Source organism: Miniopterus natalensis, chromosome 17 (genome assembly GCF_054644295.1).
Source record: "Miniopterus natalensis isolate mMinNat1 chromosome 17, mMinNat1.hap1, whole genome shotgun sequence".
In the NCBI taxonomy this organism is placed as follows: domain Eukaryota; kingdom Metazoa; phylum Chordata; class Mammalia; order Chiroptera; family Miniopteridae; genus Miniopterus; species Miniopterus natalensis.
Genome location: NC_142097.1, coordinates 26,912,123 through 26,937,599, shown reverse-complemented (window position 1 = coordinate 26,937,599; position 25,477 = coordinate 26,912,123). Strand labels below are relative to the sequence as shown.

The 25,477-nt window shown below is 47.8% G+C and overlaps 1 protein-coding gene across 2 annotated transcripts in view; it reads right to left on the bottom strand.

The window, feature by feature from the left end:
* IGF2BP1 (insulin like growth factor 2 mRNA binding protein 1) overlaps positions 1–25,477 on the bottom strand; it is a 42,988-nt gene that overhangs the window by 8,344 nt on the left and 9,167 nt on the right. The window contains exons 4-13 of one of the 2 annotated variants that reach the window (XM_087826174.1): positions 10,531–10,579; positions 9,956–10,007; positions 7,036–7,099; positions 5,488–5,769; positions 4,519–4,653; positions 3,530–3,652; positions 2,772–2,907; positions 1,991–2,113; positions 1,462–1,581; positions 352–426 (exon numbers count right to left, since the gene is read on the bottom strand). In XM_087826174.1, coding sequence (XP_087682300.1) covers positions 352–426; positions 1,462–1,581; positions 1,991–2,113; positions 2,772–2,907; positions 3,530–3,652; positions 4,519–4,653; positions 5,488–5,769; positions 7,036–7,099; positions 9,956–10,007; positions 10,531–10,579 — 1,159 coding nt within the window. The remainder of the gene's footprint in view (positions 1–351; positions 427–1,461; positions 1,582–1,990; positions 2,114–2,771; positions 2,908–3,529; positions 3,653–4,518; positions 4,654–5,487; positions 5,770–7,035; positions 7,100–9,955; positions 10,008–10,530; positions 10,580–25,477) is intronic. The other variant, XM_016215603.2, reaches the window with a different exon arrangement.

The window sequence follows — 25,477 nt, the reverse complement described above, 5'->3', positions numbered from 1 at the left end:
TCAGGGAAGTTAATAACCAGTGCTTTGGCTGTCTGACCAGAAGCTCAAGAACCCAGGGATGTAGTACAGACATAAAGGAGAGAAAGGAATCTGGCATCAAAGGCCTTTCGTAGTGACTAAGGCAGAGTGCAAGGAAGGAGCCCTCAGACTTCCTTCTTTCCCAAATGCCTATTGACCTTCAAGAAGTAATGAGGGAAGCAGAAGTCAACAGAAATGAAATTCATGCCAGTTTGAAAACAGCCTGGCAGCTCTATATCCCACAGGGAAGCTTAAAAATGTGACACAGATTTGTACCCCCCGCCCTGGTCAAATCCAGTATGTCTAGCTTAGAAAAACAATAAAGACCAGAACCTTGAATTGGGCCTCTGGGGGTCCAGTGATGATGACCATACGAACTTTGGAGTCAGGAGTTTCGGGAGGAGCAATCTGCAAAGCAAACAGCTGGTCAAAGAGGCGCCCTGGCCGGCAGGCTCAGTTGGTTAAGAGCATCATCCTGATATGCTAAGGCTGTAGGCTCGATCCCCAGTCAGGGCACATACAAGCACCCAGCGAATGCATAAATGAGTGGAACAACAAATCGATGTTTCTCTCTCTCCCTCTCTAAAACTCAATTAAAACATTTTTATTAAAAGAAAAAAAAGAGGCTCCCTCTATGTCCGCCACGCCAGCCCTCCTACAGCCCCCTACTCCCACTACCCAATTCTGAGGACATGGGAAGGGAAGAAAAAAGACCCGGGAACTCAAGGTTGTTGCCCCTGCACCAAAACTGTTTTGAAGGTAAGGATGGGTCTGCTCAGTAACATCATCCAGGCAGGGCCCCGCGCCCCTCCCCCACCCAACCTCCCGGGGAGGTTCCAGCGGAGTCTTGCCAAGGGGAGGGGTATGGATGAGATGACCTATGAGGGGAGGGCAGTGACCGCACTTCCCCTGAGAACCATCACTGGTTTTCACCAAAGCTTTAAAATTACTGAAACAAATGGAATTTAGACTTATGAAATTTAACAGCAGCCTTTGTTGCACTGTGACAGTCTCCCTCTTCTCCAAGGGATCCTGGTCAGGGCAGGTAAAGACAGCTGACATTTACTGAGCAACCACTGCCCACCAGGCACTGACTGAGCCAGGGGCTTCAGCTGCATTATTTCCTAGCGCTATGATCAGAAGGATATACTGATGAGGAAACTAAGGCTCAGGTCACAGAGCCTAGGAATGGGGGTTTGAACCCATGCCAGTCTGTGGCAGAACCTAACCTCTTTCTCTAGGCTGCAACACCACCTCCTCCCTAGCCTGAAAACTGAAAGGATTTCTGCAGAGAACCCAGCAGGGTCAAGGGCTAAGGGACTGTGATTCCCCAAGGAAAAGGTCCCGAAACACCAGCCGGACAGGGCATCTGGACACAAAGGCAGAGGGTGATGGAAGCAGAGCACTCCCATCAGGGACCTGGAAGGAGACAAAGCAGATCACCTTGATGGAGGCGCTGGCGAAACGGGAGAGCTGTTTGATGTGCTGCCCTTTCTTGCCGATGATGGCGCCCACCGCCTGGGCAGGAATGAACACCTGCACCATCTCCTGCTCCGGAGCCTGCTGCCAAGACAGGGGGTGTCATCACCAGAGGCCAAGAGCCACAGCCTAGAAGCCCCTCCACGCATCCTCAAGGAGAACGGGGTGCAGGCACCCACGGCCAACCCGGGCTACCCACTCTTTGGCTCTCCCTATGCCCGGCAGGGACCAAGGGAAGAAGCAGCGCAGGAAAAAGGAGAGGAGGGAAGAGGCAGAGTGCTGTCAGCATCTCTGGCAGCATCTGAGATTGCCCTCCAGAGTCAAGGTTCTGAAGTGTCGCCAGGGGCTGGGAACAATGTAGAAGAAGCAGCCTCAGGCCTCCCTTCCACATCCCTACAAATCCCCAAGCATCAGGTGCCCACAAGGAGTTAGACCCTTTAAGGCAGGCCATATACGGGCCCAGGGGTCCCCTGTAAGAAGACTTTGCACCTACCATAAAGGAGCTATAGGGAGCAGCTCCGGTGACACTGCTGGGAGGTGGCGGGACTGCACTGGATGAGGCTGGGAAAAGACCGACAGCAGCCAAGTTCAGGCCAGGGATGAGATGAGACTGCAGCTGGGGAAGGAAGGTGAGGAGGAGGTCAGCTCATTCTGACAGGGCCTGGGGGTCCCTTGTGTGTGGCCCTGGCTGAACCAAGAGGTCGAGTACCCCCAGAGAGAGCAGGCCAGAAACAGAAGAATTACATGCTTTTACACAAACACCTGCCTGCCTTCTGGTGTTCACGCTCTCATGTGTACACTTAGGATATAGAGTTGTGAGTGATACGGTATTCTCAGTGGACTAAGAACTAGCAACTCCAACCAGTTTTATTCTATCAGAAATCCTTCCTCTCTGGTTCACTTCACTGAGACAGGTGACAAACTCATAGCCCTGTACTGTAACGCGCCCACGTGAGGAGTGGCAGGGTCAGATCTCCGTTTGACTTTAGAACTCACTTTTTTAGTCACCTACCCGACATCCTCACCACCCTTTGAAAATCAGATGAAAATGATGGACCCTCTCTCTACCCACTAAAGTATACACAAACACAAATTTTACACATAATTATAGGAGGATCAGAGGCCTTGAAGCCCCTACCCCAGGAATCAAATGAAGAACCCCTATTAAATTTAAAGGCCTCCAAGGTCACACAGCACTTGGCATGCCCGCCCCAGGAGACCCGCTCTGCTGTAGCTCAGGCTCGGAGAAGGGCAGACAGGTGCTGGGCACTCACACTCATGGCAGCCACATCATTCTCATAGGCCTCCCGAACTTTCTTCATGATCTCCTGCTCAGCCCTGCAGCAGTTCTCGATGGCCCCCTTCACGGTGATGGTCCTCTCAGGGTTATAGAGTGTGAGGTCCTGCAGCCTGCGGGGACAGCAGAGCAGCATCACCCTTCCACTCACAAGACAGGCCCAGGCCCCGGCCCGGAATGAGTCTCAGCTCCATTTAAGGATGCTCCTTTCCCCGGTGGTTCAAGGCCATCCATTTCCTGTGCCTTCTTGGAACAGAGCAGAACTCGCCAACCAGCAAGTCTCTAATGAAATGAAGACACACGGTGCTCATAGGAGCTAATCTACCCCCTTAACTTTTGTTCTTCACAGAGAGACAGGCCACCATATATGCTCCGTCCTCAGAAAAGGACCTAGATCTGTCCAGTTCTCACTACCTGACGGACACGCTTGAAACCTCAAAGCCCTGGCTCCAAGCTGCAGCCTCTCGCCTCGAGGTGCAGAGCACCTGAGGTCTGACGGAGACAGCAGAGGCCTGAGGAGGCAGCACCCTAACCAGCCCCCAGCCCACACAGCAGCACAGCAGTGGTGATGGGTGAGCTCCAGCCCTTGTAGATACAAATGCTCTTTACCACTTCTGGTTCTTCTTCAATAAGCAGGAACTGCATCCAACTTAGGGGGCAAGTACTACGGCTCAGTAGTGAAATACGGCCGACCCCCCCATCCCACTCATAAAGAAGGAAATACAAGAGCCTTACGAGGAGATGGTGATTTTTGTCTCTGTGTCCTGCTCCACCTTCTTCAAGTTGCGCCCCTCCTTGCCAATGAGTCTCCCCACGAAGTTATTATGGGCCAGGATCTTCAGGGGAACCTCGTCAGCCCTTAAGGAGACAGGAGAAGAAATGAGGGGGAAGAGCTCCTTAAACGGTGGGTCATGTGGAGACTCGGCCATCACGCCACCCCAAGTGAGGTGGTTTTCAGGACAAACCACAGGACAAAATTACATGTTAGAAGGGTACTAAAATCAGCAGATTAGTGGTTGATTAGGGGTAGAGAAATGGGGCAGTAGGGGGGGCTGCCAAGGGGCACAAAAACAAAGCGGGTGATGGGTACGTTCATTATCTTCATTGTGGTGATGGTTTTACAGGTACACGCATATTAAAAATCTTCCAGTTGTACACTTTAAAATAGCCACAATGTAGAGCCCTGGTCACTGTGGCTCAGTTGGTTGGAGTGTCATCCCATACTCCGGAATATTACAGATTCGATTCCCGGTCAGGACTCTCACAGGAAGCAACTGACTGATGTATCTGAGAGTTTCTCAAATCAATGTTTCTCCCCCCCCACTTCCTCCCTCTCTGAAAAAAATAAAAGTAAAAATAAAAAATAAACAAAAAAAGCCACACTGTGGCAATCTCTGCAGCTAAAAAAACAAAAACAAGTTGGGTTACTATGTATGGGTCAGTATGGACTGGTGCATGAAAATAAAAAGAACAAACTATAAAATAGTACCTTTATTATGACCCTATTTATGCTAAAGCACACAAGCACTCACACGTGTGCACATGCATATACACACTTCCAAGTGCGCAGAACTTCTAAGTACGCAAGGTGTTACCTTGGGAAAGAGGATTTCATTTCTCAATTTATAACCCTTTGTACAATTCTGTACCCTTGCTAATAAAAAGTGTGTGTTGGAATCAGAAAGGTGGCAGTCCCCACATTCTTAGAAAAGCCGAAGACTTACGTTTTGGTGTCCTTTGCCTCCTTATGCATGATCTCCAAGATCATCTTACAGGCAGAAGAGCAGCCCTCAGGGGTTGAGTGAACACTGATGGCCTTCTCTGCAGCACCTGCGTTCTCCTTCCTGTGCACGTCTATCCTGAGGACCACAAGGACAAGTTAGTCGTTCCCGGGGAAAGTGAGTTTTTTTCGGGCTCCCCAAACCTCTCCTCAACGAAGGCATAGGAGCTCCTCTTCTTGGAATAAGACTGATCAAAGGCAGAATTGGGGAGAGCAGGGGAAAGGGCCAGGGGCACATGACCAGCCTGTTGCTCCGGATCCTGTCTTAACCAGGCTCAACAACGTGGGGAACAACAGCCCACAACTCTAATTTGTGAATTCTAGATTTCCCCCTTGAAACGACAATAAAGGGAAGGCACGCCGTCCCAAATTAAAAGTAAATAATAAAGGGATGTATTATAAGGACATAATGTGACCTGTTCTTTCCCAGAGTACACCGATCAGCTTTAAAGATTAGAAAAGGGTGGTTGTGGTGGGATGGGTGATGGGACAAACATATGACCTAGGAATGAGGGCCCAGACTTTGGCCAGGCTGAGCAGCCTACTGACACTGACACAGTAAGTGGTGCCAAAACCGCAGAGCACTAAAGAATAACTGACTCACCAAGACTTCGTTTGCTTGCTGAGACTTTCTAGGAGAAATTTTAGAACCCTTCTTTCTAATAAAAGTACAAGGCCCAGCAAGTGCCACCACATGGTGCACCCTGTGCCCATTCTACCTCCCCACCTGTCCCGGCCTACCTAGGAGGCTGGGGTTGGAACCAGTGACCCCTGAACGTAAGAGAAAGAACATGTTCCAGGTGACATTTCCTATTAACACCACTCAGTGTGCTTCCAGGAGGCACCCACCTCCCCAGGTACGAACCACTATTTCCTGGCACCCATCTCTGTTCCACCAGCAGCCAAGACTCACTTGGACTGGGTCTGTTTTGTGATATTGCGGATGGTGGCGCCCTCCTTGCCAATGATGGCGCCCACATACTGGGTGGGCACCAGGAGCCGCAGGGGGATGTCCACTTGCTGCTGCTTGGCTGGGGCCCCTGCTGCCACAGGTGAGCCCTGTCGAGGCTGACCCCGAGAGCCAAAGCCTCCTCGGCGTCCATTCTCAGGACCCTGTGCTATCTGCTCATCAGGAATATAGGAGACCTTCAAGGCATGGTTCTCCAGCTGATGGCCATTCAGCTTCATGATGGCTCTGGAAACAGATAGAGAATCTATTAGTCACTCCAACCTATGCCAATCATACCAAATGTCCTCCATAGGTAAAGCACTCTGCTGAGCTACAGCATGGGACACGCTTAAGAGAGGGATATGACCACTTGGCCACCACTCCCACCTCCACCTTAGAGACCCGTCCTGTCTAAATGGCATAAGACAAAGAGCAACGTAAATTAATTTCCCACTTAATTTTGGGATCAGCTTGTGAATTTCAGGCAAAAGTACCTACTATATCAGTCATATGAGAATCACATGTGATTCATGATAAATGAATAAATACAATAAGTAAAGATGATAATTCACAAAATTTGCTTGTACACCTTTTGAGTCTGGCACCTTCTATGTTTAAGGAAACCATGTAGGGTAAAAGTTAAGAGCTGGAGACAGAATGGCTTGCTTACCACGCGGGAGCAGTTTAGGTATATCTGGGATGTCTGCAAAACGGCTGAATTACACTGAAGGGAGGGGTCAAGCCCCATCCATTCCCAAACCTGTCACCGGTTAGAAACGTAAACAAGGCAACAACAGGTAGTGGGGACTGAGCAAGCGCTGGCATCATCTCTCAAGCCAGGCTAAAAAACCAAAGATTGGCCACAAGGGGCAGTAGGAGCCTCCAGAAAACCCCGAGCCCAGGAGACCTCTAGAATAAAATGAGAGTTGAGGAAGCAGAGGGATTTTACCGTGTAGGCTAAATGAGCGGGAACAGAAAGGAGACAGGCTGCATGACAAAGCAGCAAGCAAGCCACCAACAGCAAAAGGCCTGTACGGGGTCCACGCAGATATAAACAGGTAAGGGGTAACACGTAGCGTGTCGGCACCAGTGGGTGAGAAGTGTTCTGTGCTCAACCAGAGGGATTAGGAGCTGGGAGTGTAGGTGTAAGAGGACTGAAAGGACCCTAGCAAGCATAAACTGGGCTCCTGGAGATCACTGCAATAAAATGTCTGCCCCACCACATCCTGAAGTTAACAATCTCAAAAAATAAAAATAAAATAGCAGTTACTCCTCACTATCAGTAGATGGCGCCATCGACACAGCAAAGCCCTGAGGTTTTCAGGCAACTAAGGATCACTCCGATTTCCCACCTTCCCTGCTTCCCACCTTCCCTGCGAGTTCTTTGGGTCCCTCCCTTTCTAACTATTTGCTATCCATCCTGAAGAGTTCCCCGGCCTTTGGTATTCAAAGGTAAACAACCCACCAACATCCCACAAGGACCCTTCCAGCCCCACTTTGCGGCCCACTCACTGCCTGGTCTGTTCACGGTTGGAATAGGTGACGTTCACCACAGCAGTCTCACTCTCCGTGTTCACTGGGGGAGCAAAACAGAGGCCAGGGTTAGGGTGGTGAAATCTGGAGGTGCCACCAATGAATCCCGTGTTAAAAGCTCAGCCTTACATACTGTGAGGTAAAGGCATCTAGCAGACCACTGGGAGCTTATGAGATACTTGAATGACAAGGCAAAACAGTTCCCCTTCAGGCCCTTTACCAGAACTCCTAGAAATTTTAAATTCACCTTCTTGCATTTTCCTCTCTATGTCTTTTTTTTATTTCCCTTCCCAGCCCCCAAACAAAAGGATGTAGTCAACATATTTATTAGCAGTTAGGCAGCAGGTCAGACGCCCCCACAACAGCCTGAAAGATACATTTACCCTTGGAAAGTTAAACTAGTTAAAAATCAACACACACTGAGACTAGCAATTCATACAAGTAAACACCCCAAGAAATGGTCTGTAAGGATTATGGCTGAAGAGATGTGGGAAACACCCAAACCATTTTAGAGGCTTAAGTATCCTTAAGAATACATTAATCAAACATATGTGTATTTATGACCTAGCCAGTGGGTTGACAGAAGTGGCTGCTGTGGAGTCTAGGGTGGGGGAAATGAATGTCTGCATCTTTTCCAGGGGAAAGGATTTCCCAACTATTCCAAACATCTTGACCATGGAAATGCACACATTCAGTACACATCATAAACTCATGGCACCAGCCGTGAATCCTAAACTCTTCATAAGCAGCCCTTTGATTTTCATTTGATTACCATACACATTCTTTCCTACAAGGAGGGGAATGGGTCGGACATTAGAATTTCAGGCAGTCTGGGTGCATACTTCTCATTTTAAATTAATAAAATTAACCTTTTGTCATATGCATCACTGTCCTGTGATTTTTGGGTCCCCTGGGCCTTCCCAACCCTGGAGTGGAGGACACGGACAAAAATAAAGCGTCTGCCCCCGAAACACTGAGGAAAGGCCCTTGGCCACAAAGCCTCAAGAAGCCCACTCTCAACCCTTCTGGCCTTCATCAGTAGAGCTCTCCCACCTGGGTGGGGACGAAGAGTCTACAAGAATAATCTTCTAATAGTTAAATGGACATACAGTAGTGAATGAAACTACTGACTTCATGGAGCTTATGTTCTAGTAGGGGGAGACAAAAATAAATCAATTCTAAAGAATATTCTCTGGACATCAAAGACTCATTGCACTTATTACAAGGAATCTTTTTTCAATTCTGTATAATTTTAAAGGCTGTACAATGTGTGCTAATGCAAGCCTTTTTCAGTTGAAGAGAATAAATGTTTACAAATATAAAAAAAAATTTTTAAATATTCTAAAGAACTTTGCTTAAAAAGCGGCATTTGAACAGACTTGAAAGCTCTCTCTTGTCCAACAACTTGAAAAGTTTCCCATTCTGTTCTCTCCAGCTAGCAGGTGTTATAGCTCTCTGGTGAGCCCTGGATAGACTTAAACTAGTGGTGAATCCTGCTAGGCCTTCCACTGAGGCTCAGCATATGTTCCTAAGCCACTGCCCAATCTTACTGTTTGTTCAGCAGTCACTTAGTCATCAGTCTAAGCTGTGAACAGTACTGGGCAATGGTTATTAGTGCGTCCAGTTGTGTCCTGGCATTTATGATGATAAAAGGCAAGCTGTAGGATTAGAGCAGGAGAGAACCTGCTTGATTGATTCAGCACTTTACCTTTGGGCAGGCAAATACTTCAGTCGTTTATGATTTATAGCTTGCCCTTTCCATAAAGAATTTGGAGATAATATTCAAGTCTTAACTAGGTGATTATTTAGATTTCTCAAAGATACATCAAAATGTATCTTGTCTAGCTAATGACCAAGCTCTCTACCTTATATCTAACCTAAATCACTCCATTTTATTTTATTTCCTATGAAAATAATTATTTTTCCTTCTGTAGGGTTACCCCTGAAAGATTTTGCCTGCCCACCGATGTGTACTAAAGTAATAAATCCACCCTGGCCCATGTGGCTCAGTTGTTTGAGCGTGATCCCAAGCACCAAAAGTTGGCTGGTTGGATTCCCGGTCTTCGGGCTTGGTCCCCAGTAGGGGGCGTGCGGGAGGCAGCCGATCGCTGTTTCCTCTCTCTCTAAAATCAATAAAAACATATTTAAAATAAATTTAAAAAAATGCCGCCCGGCCAGTGTGGTTCAGTGGTTGAGCACTGACCTATGATCCAGGAGATCGCAGTTCAATTCCCGGTCAGGGCACATGCCTGAGTTGCGGGCTCGATCCCCAGTAGGGAACGTGCAGGAAGCAGCGAATCAATGACTCTCTCATCATTGATGTTTCTATCTCTTTCTCTCCCTCTCCCTTCCTCTCTCTGAAATCAATACAGATATATTAAAAATAATAAATAAATAAATATAAAGACATTTTTTAAAAATTATCTTTTCATTAACCAAAAACGTAGCTGACAATCAGAGATTCTCACACACAAAAGAGAGACAACCAGTTGATTATTCCAGCCAAAAACAAAGAATCAAGATGATTTTAAAGTAAAAACTGCAGACTTACCCAAGATAAATGCACAATTTACACTCTTAAACTATTTCTAAAATCTTAATTCTACCTTGGTTGACCCCTAGGAGCCTGGGGACTCTATGTCGAGCGAGAATGAGTGATTTTGTTCAAGTCTGTCATTGAACAGAGGAGAAACCTGTTACAAGGGAAGCAGAAGAGCCAAAGCTGGGACCACACATCCAGATCCTCAGTCCAGTGTATCTCCCTCTATACCACATTCTGTCTGTCCTCTTTTGGTATGCCAAGTAGATTTGCTAATGGAAAAAGAGGGAGAGCAGATCCCCCAAAGTCTTCCACCACCCACCGCTCCACCACCACCCCACCACCTCTGCCCACTCTTACCTTGTTCACAGTTCTCTACTGTTCCATACTGAGCAAGCAGGCTGTCCAGGACCTAGGAGCATGAAGAACGGAGGAAGGCTGTTCTGTGCATCCCAGGAACTATATCACAAGGCGGGCCACTGGACACCCCTCACCCCAAAGCACTGGGGCACAGGCTGAGCTTTGGGTGGGGATTGAGCATCACTACCTGTTCAGTTTGCCTTTTCCAGGGTACTAATGCTGGAGGCTTTTCTTTGCAGAAATGTACTTAAGCTCAATGAGGAATTTGAGGGCCTTTTTAGAAGTAGACATGGGCTGCCTGGGCCCCTAAATCAACTTTTGCCATCACTAAGTTTGGGGCTCATGGAATACCCTTCCCCCCTCCTTCACTATAGGGACAGAAGTTCAAAGGACTAACACTGGTAGTCTTAGGTTAAGGATGAGACCCAACCAACCTCCCCTCGGCACCCTGGCCTAACCCCAACCGAACCACCACCAGAGGACCTTCTCAGTCCTCTGTGCCAGCTCAGGCTGACCCAGACTTACATTCCAGTCTCCACTGCCCCACACCATTGAGAGTTCCCCCAATCACTTACTTCCCATCGAAGCTGGGGTGGGATATTTCGGATCTGAATTTTCCGACTCCTGAAATTAAAGGAAACAGGATTAGTGACAGCTCTGAATGTTTTAGGGACTGTGACCTAGCAGTTCTTAATCCTTGTGCCAGGCTATCCTCCTGACCTCCTACTCAACATCAAAGTCTCAGAGTCTAAGAATGATAAACTTTGGGAACAGATATGGTGTAGAGATAACAATTGTTATCAGTGCATCAGATAGGAAAACCAAAATCAGATGCCCTAACCACCAGGGTAACATAATTCCCTAAAAATCGCATCTGCTTTATCTGTCTCTCAGGTTTCTCACTAGAGAAACTTACTCAGTAACCATCTATTACCACCCAGGCACAAGAAACACAAAACCACATGAGACATTACTTATTAATCTGCCCTAGCTGGTTTGGCTCAGTGGTTAGAGCACTGGCTCTCGGATTGAAGGGTTCGGGGTTCGATTCCGGTCAAGGGCACATATCTCAGTGGCAGGATCAATCCTCAGCCCCAGTCCAGGCAAGTACAGGAGGCAACCAGTCAATGTGTCTCCCTCACACCATTGTTTCTGTTTCTTTTTCTCTCTCTCTCTCTTCTCCCCCACCCCCTCCACTGTCTCTGAAAATCAATGGAAAAAATATCCTCGGGTGAGAATTTTGAGGAAAAATTTCTTAATCTATTACCTATTTAACTGGTGCTTACTTCCTGGACTTTTGTTCTAGATGCTGGGGACACATCCCAAACCAAAACAGGCGAAGTGCCTGGCCTCAAGGTGTTCACAGTTTATTAGAGGAGACATATATGCAAACAAACAACAGCAAGATAATAATGCGAAAGTTAAGTGCTTTGTGCAGGTGTGAATTTAAACCTGGGCTCCATTTCCTAGCACTGACCTTGAAAAGATTATTTAACTCCTTTGAGGCTTTGTCTCCTCCTTCGTAAAACAGATACCTATTCAAGGGGCGGTATAGCAGGTAATGTTAGACAATGTTATAAAGAGCTTAGCAGAGGGCTTAGAGTAAATACATAAAGTATAATAACAGATGTACCTGTGAATTCTAAGGTGGAAGTGATTAACACACACCTAACCCAGCATTCTGACCACTACCTTCCTTCCCTCCTCCCAGTTAACTACACTATCTCCTTCCCATCTTTCAAATACCTCTTAAAAAAGGTAATTTCCCCTGAGGAAGGCTTTCATGTTCAAGGGTGATTCTCAGGGAAATTGGTTACCACCTAAATCGATGCCCTAATCCCCAGGCTTAAAACATTTTAACTGACTTATCTGTATCAGTCAATTGTCATTACAGTTCTTTGCCTATTCCTGATCACAAAATCTTAGTTCAGGGACACGGTCCAATAAAATTCTAGTGCTATTAGGAAAAACTAGACTAGGAAGCAAGAACGTTCTAGCCCTTAAACTGCCCCAGACTGGGTGGGCGTTCATCTGACTAAGCCACTTAAGCGTCAGGCCTCAGTGTCCCTGAGCAACGGGGATCCCGTCAGTTCCTGACAAGCTGGAGGAGAGGAGTGCCAAAACACACAGGACCAAGAGGAGGGATGCTGAGCTCTAACTGTAAATGTTTCCAACTTGGCTCTGTCCTGGGCCAGCTCACTTATTTCACCCCAGGGGACTTCCAAGTGTCTTCAGCAGTAAAATGGAAACAAAAGTCTCTTAAGACCCTTCTAGTTCTGCAGGCTCTGCGTGTGGAAAGTCACCGGTCAAACATTTTAGGGACATCTCTTCTGGGGATGAAAACACTCAGGAGAAAAGGGGGTGAGTGTTGAAGAGAGTCTATGTCTATGGCTCTCTATTTTGGCCGGTTTGTGAATCTGATCTAAGGAGGTCAGACCAGAGCAGGACACAAGAATAATGATCGGAAGCAAGTCCAGTTCCAGGTTCTCAGACCCACACCAGGCCACCTTCTTGCGATAACTCACTGGCCAAGAGGGAGGCCATGGCGTCTGCCCTTCTCAGAGATTTCCTATAACACTCAAATGGACAGAGAAAACTCAGCACCCCTTATAATGACAGTCAAACCGCTGGAGAATTGAGGAATAAATCATTACACCACTGGAAGGCTGAGAACACTGATCCAGCTTCCGTCCCCCAAACCCAGGACCTCCCTCAAGGAAACTCTTCTGGATGAAGCGCAGGGGGGTGGGGGCCATCTGCCTAAACCAACCCCAGTGCAAAAGTAGTTCAGGCTGAATAGCCCTCTTTCAAGAGGTCCCCTTAGTGGTATCTCAGGTCAAAGGTCAAAAATACCCGCCTCCTACTTCGAACTCCTAGTTTTAGGGGCTTTCTTTTTAGGGTGGGGAAGGGAGGGGGTGGTGAAACCAAATATCTGCTTGGGATGTTAATCCATATCCTGAAAGCAATGGCAGTCTGGAATGTGTGGAATGTTCCAGGAGGGGGAGGAGAGCAGGGCCATCTAACCAATGAAAGAAAAGACATCCTGTAGCCCTCCCTCTGCCACCCCTCAGGGCACACACCCAGTCCTGGGAGACCACTCCAGGCCCCTTCAGGCCTCTAAACCGTTCAGCAAAGCCCCCAACCCTGAAAAAACAACAGAAGACAGGAAGAACCTTTGTCTTTTAAGTCCTCCGCCTGGCTTCTATGAAGTATGATGCTACTTGGTTTCTTTTCGACCCAAACCACATAGGTCAAGGAAGGGAACTGTATGGGAACTATACTCTTCCCCTGGCCCCTGGGTTACTCATTCAACTTGCAAACACTTACAGCTGCGACTGGGCAAGGGCAGTAGGCTGAGGGTTGGGGGGATCCAGGTGGAAGCTAAGAGAGCCCTGACCTCTTAGGTCTTTGCTTAGTGCCTTAGTCTCCACCTATGGAAAACTGATCCGATAGGGCCTTTTGAGGACTTACAGCCGGATGCCTACCATGCCATGGGCTCAGTCCCTGTCCCAGGCCTCAGGAGCCTGCGGGTGTCCAGAGGAAGGCAGGGCTGACAATGAGCAGTTCAGAGTGATAGTAAAATAGTTAAGTCTTCTGCACTGGTGGGGAAATAGTGGGAAATAACACAGCCTAGAGTCCCACCGCCAATCCCCCACCTCCCTGTGACAACTAAAGGGACCTGCTCCAGCAGCCCAGTGAATCAGCTTCCACTGGAGTTGAGCAGTGCCTCTGCTCTACAGGTATCAAGTAGGGCTATCCTATACTGAGCCCAGCCTGAACCCCAGCATCCATTGTTCAGAAAAGGCAAGAGAACTAGAGTTTGGAAGCCACCTCCCACCTACCCCTGAGCTGATAAACCTGTTGAGTGAAAGAATGAAGCCACTAGCCCCAGGCAAAGCAAACAAGATGCACCAGCGTAATTATTGCCCTGGGTGCCAACACACCCTGTATCTTCTTCTGACCTCTTTGCCTGCCCTGACCTGCAGGGCAGTTACCAGGCCCTGGGGCTGCTCCCCAGATACAGAGCAACCACAAGGGACCAAGGGAACCATTCTTCTCAAGCCCAGGGCAGATTCCCGAAGAGATCAGAGGTGAACATCCACGCATAGCCTAAGGAGTTAAGAAGAGATTCAGGAACTGCAGGAGCTGGGCTCCCGGAAGTATGGTTGGCAGTTCTTCATGGACAGGAAGCTCTCGTCTTTTTCACCTTTTCAGAAAAATGTCACTGACAGAATGAACGGGAAGAAAAACTTGTCAGTTTGGAAGAGCCTAACCTTTGAGGAGTGCTTACCAGATGCTAGACTCTGAGATTCAGCACCTTTTGTATAAGCCCGTCATTACCCATATTCACGGCTCCATTTTACAGACCAGGGTCCTGAGACTGGGAGGCTGAGTATCTTTGCCAAGTCACGCAGAGCCAGAGTCAGGATTTGAACCCAAAGCCTGTCTCTTTCCAGGCTCTTTGTGCTGTTCCCTCTGCTGCCTTTCTGATGGCAAAGGACAGAAAAGGCTTTTGACAAAATATAGTTGTGTTAGGCTTGAGGAGAAATTTTAAATATTCAGAGCTGCCCCGCTGGGCGTGGCTAAGTGGTTGAGCATCGACCTAGGACAGAGGAGATCACAGTTCGATTCCCGGTCAGGGCACATGCCCGGGGTTGTGGGCTCGATCCCCATTCGGAGGCGTGCAAGAGGCAGCGGATCAATGACTCTCTCATTATTGATGTTTCTCTCTCTCTCCCTCTCCCTTCCTCTCACTGAAATCAATAACGATCTATTAAAAAAGAAAGTAAATAAAAAATAAAGTGTTAAGTTTAAAAAAATATATTCAGAGCTCACACAACATAGTGAACAGTAAGCCTGCCAAATGAGTACTACTCAGAACATCCCACCTGTACTTCCTTAAGCCAGTAACTCCATTCTCCAGCATATTTCCAGTTAGATCTATGGCATATCGAACACTGACTAGATATTTGACAATACTGTTAATTTTTTTAAAATCACAGTGATGCCCTGGCTGGTGTGGCTCAGGTGGTTGGAGCATCATCCCATACACAAGAAGGTAGCAGGTTCGAACCCGGTCAAGTTTTGGATTCAATCCTTGGTTGGGGTGCACGCACGAGGCAGATGATTGATGCTTTTCTCTCACATCTCTCTCCCCCTCCACCTTCCTCTCTCTAAAAATCAATTTTTTAAAAAGGTAAAGAAAAAACACACACAGAGATTTTTAAAGTTCTTACATTTTAGAAATAAATACTGAAATAGTTGCAGATTAAATGGCATGTCTAGGGTTTGCTTCAAAATAATCGGGAATGGAACAGATGAAAACAGATTAGACATAAAATTTTAAAGCTAGATGATGGGCACATGGGATTTATTACATTATCCTCTTCACTTTTTTTCATAATAAAGGGTTTTTTTTAAAAAAGGTTATTCTAGCTCACTTGGTTTTGAAGTCATTAAAGTTTCCAAACTTACTGAGTCTAAGCTAATAAGATTTTCTTATTGGTGTTTTATTAGCAAGAATCCAGGCCCTGGTTAGGCGCTTGCTGGGGGCAGGAAGAAATATGGGCCTGGGGTCCAGTAGAAGGAGGAGCAGAAGCACAGATGGGACCTCCCCTACAATGAACACTGGAACAGTGACAGGCTTGGGAGGTGGGGAGGGCTGAAAACTGCCCCAGGGACTGTTCTTTTTCCGATCCTCCGCAAACCTGCTCCTTCCCCTTTCCACCCCCAATCCCAGATGAGAAGGTGCCAACTTCAATCCTGAAAATGGCCTCACCCCTCCCTAGAGGGAGAAGTTCCTTCAAGCCTGGGTGGGGCAAGCCCGTAGAAGGTAGACCGGAAGGAGGCAGAAGTAGGAAGTTTGGGGAATCTTATTTAGCTTGAGGCCCCAATCCCCAGAGGCCCCTATTGTGAGTCAAACCTGGACTTTCATCTCCACCGAGAGCTAGGATTAAGCTGGGATCTCCAAATTAGCTCCTCCACCTCCTCACCTCCCCCAGGCTGTGATTCTCTTTGCCTTGCAGGCTGTGAGGCCTTGGGCAAGTCAAGCCTTCAACTCTCTGGACCTGTTTCTAACATCTGGGAAACAAGGATAAGGAACAGTCAGTTTTACAGGGTCTTGCATCTCCCTGATCCCTGTCCACCCACATTCTTAATTAGAGGGATGTTCTGTGCCCTGATCGTCTAAGTAAGTGGTTCTAACCTTTCTTTTGAGACTTGGTTCCCATTAGAAAACGTGATCTCTCCATCAGAAAAATGCAAACATTTTGCACACAATTTCCAAATCTCAGGGGTTAATGAAGACTTTGGAATCCATCGCAATGAAGTTAAGACCACCCTCCCACAGATCTACACATTTTGCTTCATCCCCAATGATGTCCAAGTCTTCGCTCAAACCTGCAGGCCTGTTGAGAAGAAACTAGCCAAAGGCAATCAGAAAACAAAACTTGACTGGGGATGGGGTTGGAGGTTATTGCTTGGATATTAGAAATGAGTTGAGCAACTGAGTGAGATGTTTCAAACCTACAGAGACATATACTATGCTCACTTAATTCTAGTCATCGGTCAAAAAGCTCCACACCATGACCTTTCTCAAGGATTCTGGAGTCCAGTGGCTGGAGTCATTCATTCACATATTTTCTTGGCACCTACTATGCACGAGGCCTGTGCTGTCCACACTAGTTAGCAACTAGTCATGTGTGGCTACTGAGCACTTGAAATATGGCTACTGCAACTAAGGAAATGAATTTTAATTTATTTAATTTTATTTAATTTTAACTGTTTATATAAGTTAGGCTTTTCATCTTTAAAGTTTATGAAATCTGAATAGAGATCAAATGTTTCCTTTGAAAACTTAGCATATGAATTGAGATGGCATTTCAGTGTAAAAACATACACACTGAATTCCTAAGACTTGGTGCTCCCCCCAAAAGTAAAATCTCTCATTGTTTATATTGATTCCACGTTGAACAAATCTTTTAATTTTAAAATTAATCTATGAATTAATCTTTTACATTAATTTCACTTTTTTCTTTCTGAATGTGGCTATTAGAAAATTTACACTTACACATGTCCCCCACTGCATTTCTCTTAGATGGTGCTGGGCATTGTGCATCAGTGCAGAGCTTAGAGTGATGAAGACAGGCGTGCCTCCTGCTCTCACGGAGTTTACAGTCCAGCAGGGGACCCCACTTTGGTTTGGGATGGGAGAAGGGAACGGACAAAAGTTAACTGAGGTGTGGAGGTGGGCAGTCCATTGGATCCCTTCAGAAGTGGGTGATCCCCACTGACTCCTCAACAAGAGAGTCCCATGCGGCTGACGCGAGTAGAGGCACCCTCCCAAAGCTGGCTCCCTTCCCAGTTGTTTCTCCCAGCTGGAAATCACACATAAAAGATGTTCTAAAGGTGCCAACCTCTGCCTTTTCCGTAAGATCACCACTGATCTAGTCCTTCCTCCCCATCCTGCCTCCTCCCTATAGTGTAACAAGGTGGAGAAAAAAAATAATTGTCCAGGAAAGCTTCTGAAGGGGGCGGACCTGGCACGCTCCAGGCATGGCAATAGCTGAGAAAGGAGGCGGGGCTGGGGAGGGGAGGAGGAGCTGGCCTGATGCCCAGGGCTCTGTGCCAGGCTGATCCAGAGGCAGGGCAGCCAGACAGGCAGGCAGGCAGTAGGACAGGCGGGCTGGCAGGCAGGCAGGTCACTGGGTGGGTTGATGGGCAGGGTAAGGGCTGGAAAGGAAAACACTGACCTACTGGAAGGTGAGGAAGCAGGCAGAGCACATGCCACCACCAAGGCGAATGCCAGAGCCCAGGAGGGGATGTGAAGACAGAGACACTAATAGAATGTATCTGTGGTCCCGTGAACATGTTCTTTGAAATGTGGCACACATGCACTGTCCCATGTGCACGCCAACTCCTGCACTAATGTTGGGGAGCAGCACGAAGGAAAAGCAAGTCCACGGAAGACGACTCTGGGCTGAACCCTATTTCTTCTCGCTTGGAAGGCTCTTCTATCTTTTTTCTTTTTTTTTTTAACAGAGAAAGAGGGGAAGGAGGGAGGGAGAGAGAAAAACACTGATTTGTTGTTCCACTTATTTATGCATTCATTGGTTGATTCTTGTTTGTGCCCTGAGATCAAACCTGAAACCTTGGCTTATCAGGAAAATACTCTAACCAACGGAGCTACCTGGCTAGTGCATCTTGTACCATGTTTAATATGCTCCTGGTCTACCTGGAGTCAGGAAAGGGGAGATATCACTGGGCTTCTACATGACCAAAGACACAGACACACACACAGCACTGGGTTCCAGTTGAAGGAAATCAGATTCATACCATGACGCAGGAGAGCTATAAGCCCCAAGCCTGAAAGGGTCCTAAACACTCATTTTATAGATGGAGAAACAGGCTCAAAAAAAGGGAAGAGGCTTGGCAACTTTGAGGAAGGACTAGAACTCAACTCACCTCCCAGACTAGTGGTCCATGCTCATCTCACCAAACCTTGCTGCTTTCTCACAAGAAGTGTTAACACAGCAGTGTCTGTACAGCCCCGATGTCAGCAGCAGGAAAAATGCCCATATTCTGTATGGCTAAGTGCGTGCCAACTGGCGTTCACTGCATGCGGCTCTAATTTGGGCACAGGATTTAACTTGCACAAGATCTAACTACACTATAATACGGCTGGATGACTGTCAGATTTGTTAGCAGGGTAAAAGGGTAAAAATTCGATCTCGCAAAATTTCGTCTAGCTTTGGGCCAGGCAAGGAAGCAACGGTGTGACACACAGTGGGAAGGTGCTGCCTGGTGCTAAGAGAGCAAGCAAACCTCAAGGACGGAGACTTTGCTGAATTCTCTCATCTCGGAAATACATGGTTTGACGAGAACCCGTATTTTTTTCTTGCCCATCTGGGCAGCGCCAGAGGAAGCCAAAACAGAAGCTCTGAGTCAGTGGAGCTCTTTCCAGACAAATTCCAAGTCTGCCTGGGCCAAATGTCACTCCCTCCCCTCCAGTGTTCTCTCCCTGCCTAGAATCCTACTCTCTCACCTGAGCGTGAGCCGGCCCTGTGAGTGCTACCGTGGGGAAAGTGAACGTGGGGGGTGGGGACAAATGGAAAAGAGATGACCGAGTGTGAGCAGTGGGGGGAGTGGGGACAAATGCAAAAGAGATGACCAAGTGTGAGCAGCGCAGCCTTCCTGGTTGAGGCAAGCGATGGTGTGGGGAAGGGATTCACTGTTGGGTTACCAGCAGTTGCCTCTGCTCACCATCCTTCTCAGGCAGGCAGTGTTTCTGGGATCTTCCCTGGGGGTCAGGGGGGTTAACAGGCTCTGGCTGAGGGAAAGGTGAAGAGGGGCTACAAAGACCATTTCCTGCCCCAGCCTCACAGGACTTGTTGGTTTAGCTCTCACCCCTGCTTTGTGGAAATGTCGGCATCTCTCCAGAAAGCTTAAGAACCAAAAGGTCTGACGCTCTGAGGCCCAGAGACCTGGCCAAGGATGGAGCTGGCATTCGATGGAAAGCAGCATGGGGCACGCCTGGGAAATGGAGAAAGGTCGAGTGTCTCCTAGGAGGCAATGGCAAGCTTGGAGAGCCCAGCTCGAGACAAGCATATTGAGATGAAACTCTCAGAAGCAAGGAAAAAACCACCTAGACCAGCCTCAAGAGAAATCAGTCTTCTGCAATTCGCAGTTCTGCACTGAGAAAAAGACTGGGATTTACAGCCGTTCTTGGAATCCAGTGTTCCCTGGGAAAGGATGAGACTATCCATTCTACATTTAAAAATAATAATGTATTCTATTAGTGGAAAGGAGCTCTGGTTATGTCCCTCCACCATGAGGTTAACAACCTCGAGAGTCATCATCTCCACTTCAGCTGCCAAAGGCCTGTTGGTGGTCAGAAGCTTCAGGAAGCTGGTGTTAGTTTCTTCTGGGTGAGGTAGTTCTTCATCAGAACAACTCTCCCGGACAGGGATGCCCAGCCCAGCTCTGCCTTGGCTTGGGGCGGGAGCCTAATGCCCTCTCTGTAGAGGTCTTTCTCTCCCCCGTCTGGGGATCTTGTCCGGGACCACTAACAGCGTCTTCCAAGGTGGTTCTCGGGCATCCTTGGCCAGGAGCAGGAGGCAAGGTCCCGAACAGCCAATGGGACCAAGAGCCTTGAGCACAGCTTTCACTGTGGAAAGGGGGAGCAGGCAGGGCAACTGAGGAGAAAGAGAGGTGCCTGGGAAGGGCGGCAGCAGCTGGGGGTGGGGGAGGGCGGCGGCAGCTGGGGGGAGGAGGGGAGCCCTGATGAACGGGCAATTGAGAAGGTCTGAGCAGCTGAGCGGCCGGGCTGGCGTCGGCCGGCCTGTGCCCACGTGGGCGGCCCCTTCCCCCAGCCCCTCTCTCACCTAACCCGGGAAAGCTGAGCGCTCACCCTCCCACCCCAGCCGCTGGGTGGGCCCAGTTGGCGGAGCTCAGGGAGGGGGACTGAGGATGCCCCGGGACCCCCTCTGCTGCGGGGCCCCACCAGTCTAGAATGTTCTGCCACCAGAATCCCCTCGGTACCCCGACTCTCTCTGAGCAGGTCCAGCCCGGCCCAGGGGGCCCTCGGCTACCCGCACAGGGCCTGGAGGGGGAGGGGACACGCGCCGGGGGCTGCAGGGTGGGGGTGGGGACCAGGACTTTGCCCTTTGTCTCTCTCTCCAGAGCCACCAGCGGAAACCCGACCCCATCAGCGAGCCAGGCAGCCAGCGAGGGGCAGGCTCCCCCTCCGGGGTCCTTTAGTAAATCCAGACCCGACCTCCCTGTGGTCAGGGCTGTGACTGAGGTGGTCCTGTGGGGGAGGGGGCTTCCCGCTGCAAACAGGCCTGCAAGCATTTAAGTGGGAACCGGTTGGGGGTAGGGGGCTGGAAGTGGGGCCGCAGAAGCTTGGAGGGGAGAAAATGGCCCGGGAGGCGGCATTCCTTAGAGACCTCGGCTGGGCTGCGGGAGGAGGCAGGAGGGCCGGGAGGCCTCCCACTGAGACGGCAGGAACAGAGGCTGGGAGTGGGCTGGGCTGGGGGCAAGGAACCCAGGGGCCATCCGGGCCCAGAGAGAAAAGACCCTTCTCCCAGAGCGTTCTGGGAGCCTCTACAGCAAACCACCCCCACGAAGAGTGGGGCATCTGTCTGAGGGTGGGAATCATTCTTTGCCCTTTTGGGGTATCATCAATTAGTGATAATCTTATTAATAACTCCCATTTTCAAAGTACTTTAGAGTTTACAAAGTACTTCCTTACACCACATTCTCCTATGAACCTAGAACAACCACAAGAGGTTGATTTGAGCCTCTAAACTAACGATTTTCAACCCACGTGCCTGGAGGCACACTGGTGAGCCACAAGAATTTTTAGAACATGCAATACCTGACTAGTCTGGGGCACTGACCTCTCTTCCCTTAGATTGTCAAATAAAACAATGACAATGTCCAACACAACAATAGCCATCCAGTGTGAATGAATCAAAATTATACCTATTTTTTGGTCAGATGGGCAAAAGATATATTTTTGGTGTGCCGCAGAATTTTAGTAATTGGTTTACGTGTGCCATGAGATTAAAAAAAAAAAAAAAGGTTGAAAATCACTGCTCTAAACAACTACAGAATATTGAGAATATTTTTATTCCCATTCTGCAGTTAAAATAACAGGCTTGGAGGGGTTAAGTGACTAGCCCAAAGTGACACTAGCCAGCAAGTGTCACTACACCATGAAGCCGAATCCTGCTTGTCAAGAAAAGAGGTAAATGGGTTCTTGCTCCTCAAAAACATGTATGAACTATTAAAATAAATAAAAACATGTATGAACTATGAATTATGATTCTGTAGGAATGTAACAAAGGTCAACTCTTTGTCCCTTCCAGCTAGGAGGAGGGGAAGCTTCTCAGTCCCTACCCTTCCCCCCCAACCTCCCATTTTCCCCAGGGTTGAACCCAAACAAAAGGAAGAAGGGGGGAGGGGAAATCAGCCAAAGGCTTCAGCCCAGGTTCCTAACAGAAGTGCCAAAGGATGGAGGCTCATACAACGCAAAATACTTAGCCAGCTTATTTTATGGGGTTTCTGGAGAACTGAGATGAGGAAATGCGACCCAGGAAAAGATACCCAAGATTCCACAGTTTGCACATCTGGAGAGAGGAAAGGCTGAGATTGATACCTGATTTCTAACTTCACTCAAGTCCTTCTCCATGGGTTATTTCCTTCCAAGAGCAAAATATTCCCACTGCCCATCTTAGAGACCCAGACAAAGGAAAAATTATCCAGATTTCTTCAATCGCTCAAGATTGCCTGAAAATCACAACGGGGGGAAGGAAATACAGTGCAAAGCAAGTATGAAACATCTGGGGAGTAAGATTCAGAGCATGGAGAAATTAATGTTGGGTGTGTTTTTATTTGCTAACGTTAGCTCTCCCCACGAAAGAAGCTCAAGATAAAGGCTCTGAGTATTAGAGCTGTTCCCACCCTGTAAGAGAGTGAGCTCAGCCGCGGAGGTAGAAAGGCCTGGGTTTAAATCCTAACACTACTACTTAATAGGTATTACTTTAACCACTCAGAGCTTCAGTCAGTTCCTCCTCTTAGAGAATGAAGATAATAATGCCTTATGAAGATTCACCGAACTAACAGTGACTAGCTCTGAGCAGACACTCAATGCTTGCTCCCTACACTTGTCGAAGAAACTCATCTTTTGACCCACACATCACCTGGCACAGTGCTCAGGAGCAAAGAAGATGCTCAATAAGGGAAATAAACAGAAACAGCTGCCCTCCTTACCTGAGTGCCTCTCCCCACTGGCATGCCAGCCCTCTCTTCTGGGTGAACTGTCTTACTACAAATACCGCCCTGTCAGCTCACAACACTCTCTCCTTAATCCAAGCCTCTATTTTTTCTGCCTATCCTCCAAAACACAGCTTAGCTCAAAGCCTCCCTCCTCTATTTTAGTTCCTGAGGCAGTGTGCGTCTCTCATTTTACTCTAGTCTCTTGGCCTCTCCTGTCCCACAGCTTTTCCTGGATCTAAAGTGAAAGTGCTTGCTGGAGGGCAAGGATTTTATCTTTTACCGCTTTTCTGCAGCTCCCTCTCACCCTGAGTCTCCCTTCTCCACCCTGAAAAAGACCCAATAATGCTAAATAAAAAGCAAGAAAGTAATTAATATTTAATACAGAAGAGGAGAAGAGGGATTAGGCAAAGACTCCCATTTTATATAGGATGAAGAGGTGATGACTGTGTGGGAAAGAACAAAACTGGCAATGGTTAAAATGTAGCTGGGGGAGGGGCAGATGGGAGGTATTGTTTAATGAGTACAGAGTTGCAGTCTTAGAGATGAAGGGTTCTGGAGATGAATGGAGGTGATGGTTGCACAGCAATGTGAATGTTCTTACTACCACTGAATTGAACACTTAAAATGATTATGACAGTAAGTTTTATTTTTTTTACCACATTGTTATTTTTTAAATACTAAGGATAAAGTGAAAAATTTTAAAGCCCCTGGAGAAAAATTATTTGCTAAATCATATTTCCTTTTACCTCCACCCTAAGACCAAGGTCTTTCCCTTGTTCCTCGTATTTCTAGTTTCTGGCAGAGGGGCATATCATGCAATAGTAGACTCTGAATATAAAAAATAAGTGGATGAATGCATGCATGAAAGAAAACGCGATTAAAGGTACCAATCTTTGCAACAATGTGCAGGCTATCACAGAAGCCCACACCATCTTGCTAAATATTTTCTGACATGAGATTTAGTTGTAAATATATTATTTTGTAAAAAACGGCACCATCACCCCCCCCCCCACACACACACACACACACACACACACAGGCTAAAGTTGTTGACCATGAGGTGTTTTGAAGAAAGTAAAGGAGCATGGGCCTAGACAGGCATCATTCCTCTTCCAGTTAGAAGTTGAAAGGAAACTACTCATTCAAGATGGTGGGGGGTAGGGGTAGAAGGGGTGAGTGGAGGAAAAAAGGGGTCATCTGTAATACTCTCAACAATAAAGACAAATAAAAAAAAATAGATGGTCATTGAGGAGCAAGAATCGGGAAATGAAAGAGATCATCCCAGAGATACATGAGGTGTGTGAAGCTCATTTTCTTGCCCTTCCTGCCTACCCCCTGCTGCTTCTGGACAGGTATCACTCTACCCTATTCTATCCTATAAAAAGCCAGCAGCGGCGGCTTTGAACCAAATAGTTATAAACATAGGGAGGAAAACCCTCTAGATAAAATTACGTCAGTAGGCTAAATTTTCCCTTCTTTTACATGAAAAAAAAGTTGCTGGGGTGGACACTTCAACAGGAGCGAAGAAAATATTCTGAACCCTGCCGCCTCCACAGCCACCATCCTATTATGTCTAGTCCTTCCTGAGAACACACTGACTAGCCGCAGCCACCAAGAGCATGTCTGTGGAGGCTCATCTCTGCCCTCTAATTTAAGGGTCTGTCTCCAAATCCCGCCAAAGCAACCGCTCCCTATTACAGTTGGACTTCTCCTCCCAAGCAACTTACAGACCTGGAGGAGGAAGTAGAATAAATATTTAACTCTGAATAGACATCCTCAACAAGTCTGCTCCACCCAACATCCCCCACTTGAGTTCCTGTCTCCCTTCATTTTCCCCTCTCCCTTCATTTTCCCCTCCTCAGAGTACCTAATGGAAAGTTGACGAGCCCCAAGCAATCCCAAATGCCACTCCAGAAAAACACGAATCATTCCGCATGAACTAATTGTAAAACCCTTTATAGTGACTGATTAAAGTCACAAGCCTGTTAAATGGCCAAAACTCACATCCGATTAGAGCCCTTCCCCTCCCCACCCCACCCAGAGAAGGTCCAATCCTCCGTTCCAGGACTGAGATGTTGAGAGAGGGGTTGTGGCTATGTGCATATGTGTGCGTGCACCCTTTGAGCAGGGAGGGCTGAAGAGAGGAAGTGGACATGAAGGTGAGTCCTGAGCACATCCTTGGGGGCTGTTTCCAGTCCAGGGGACCAGGGGAAGAACGTGAGGATAGTGTGGCTTTACCCCCAGCTCCCCACAAGGGCACAGGGAACAATGTATGCAGTCACTTCCTGGGCACCCAGGGATCCCCAACTCCTGAATGCCTATTCTGTTAGCTTACCAAGAGCAGAACATTAAGAAACACGCCTCTCTCTCACCAAGTGGGGAAAATGCTCTCATTTCTTCTTCCCTCAAGACCCCCTTCATCCTGAATTTTTACCCCTACCTCATCTGCAGAATTAGGATGGTTCTCCTCTCACTAATGTCACTATCTTACATGCACCTTTGACAGTAACCCCAAAATGCAAAGTTTCAGGTAGGAACCTGGCCCGGGTTCAGGGCATCAACAATACAATATACGGACCATTTCCCTAAGGAACAATCAGTAGCATTCCCACCATGCTTGCCGCATGTCTCCCAGCTCTGAGGATGGGTAAGAGATGTACTATACAGTTAGTTACCAAAGCAACCTACACACAAACCCCCTTCACTATGCCTATCCATCACTGTCCCATACAAAATGCATGC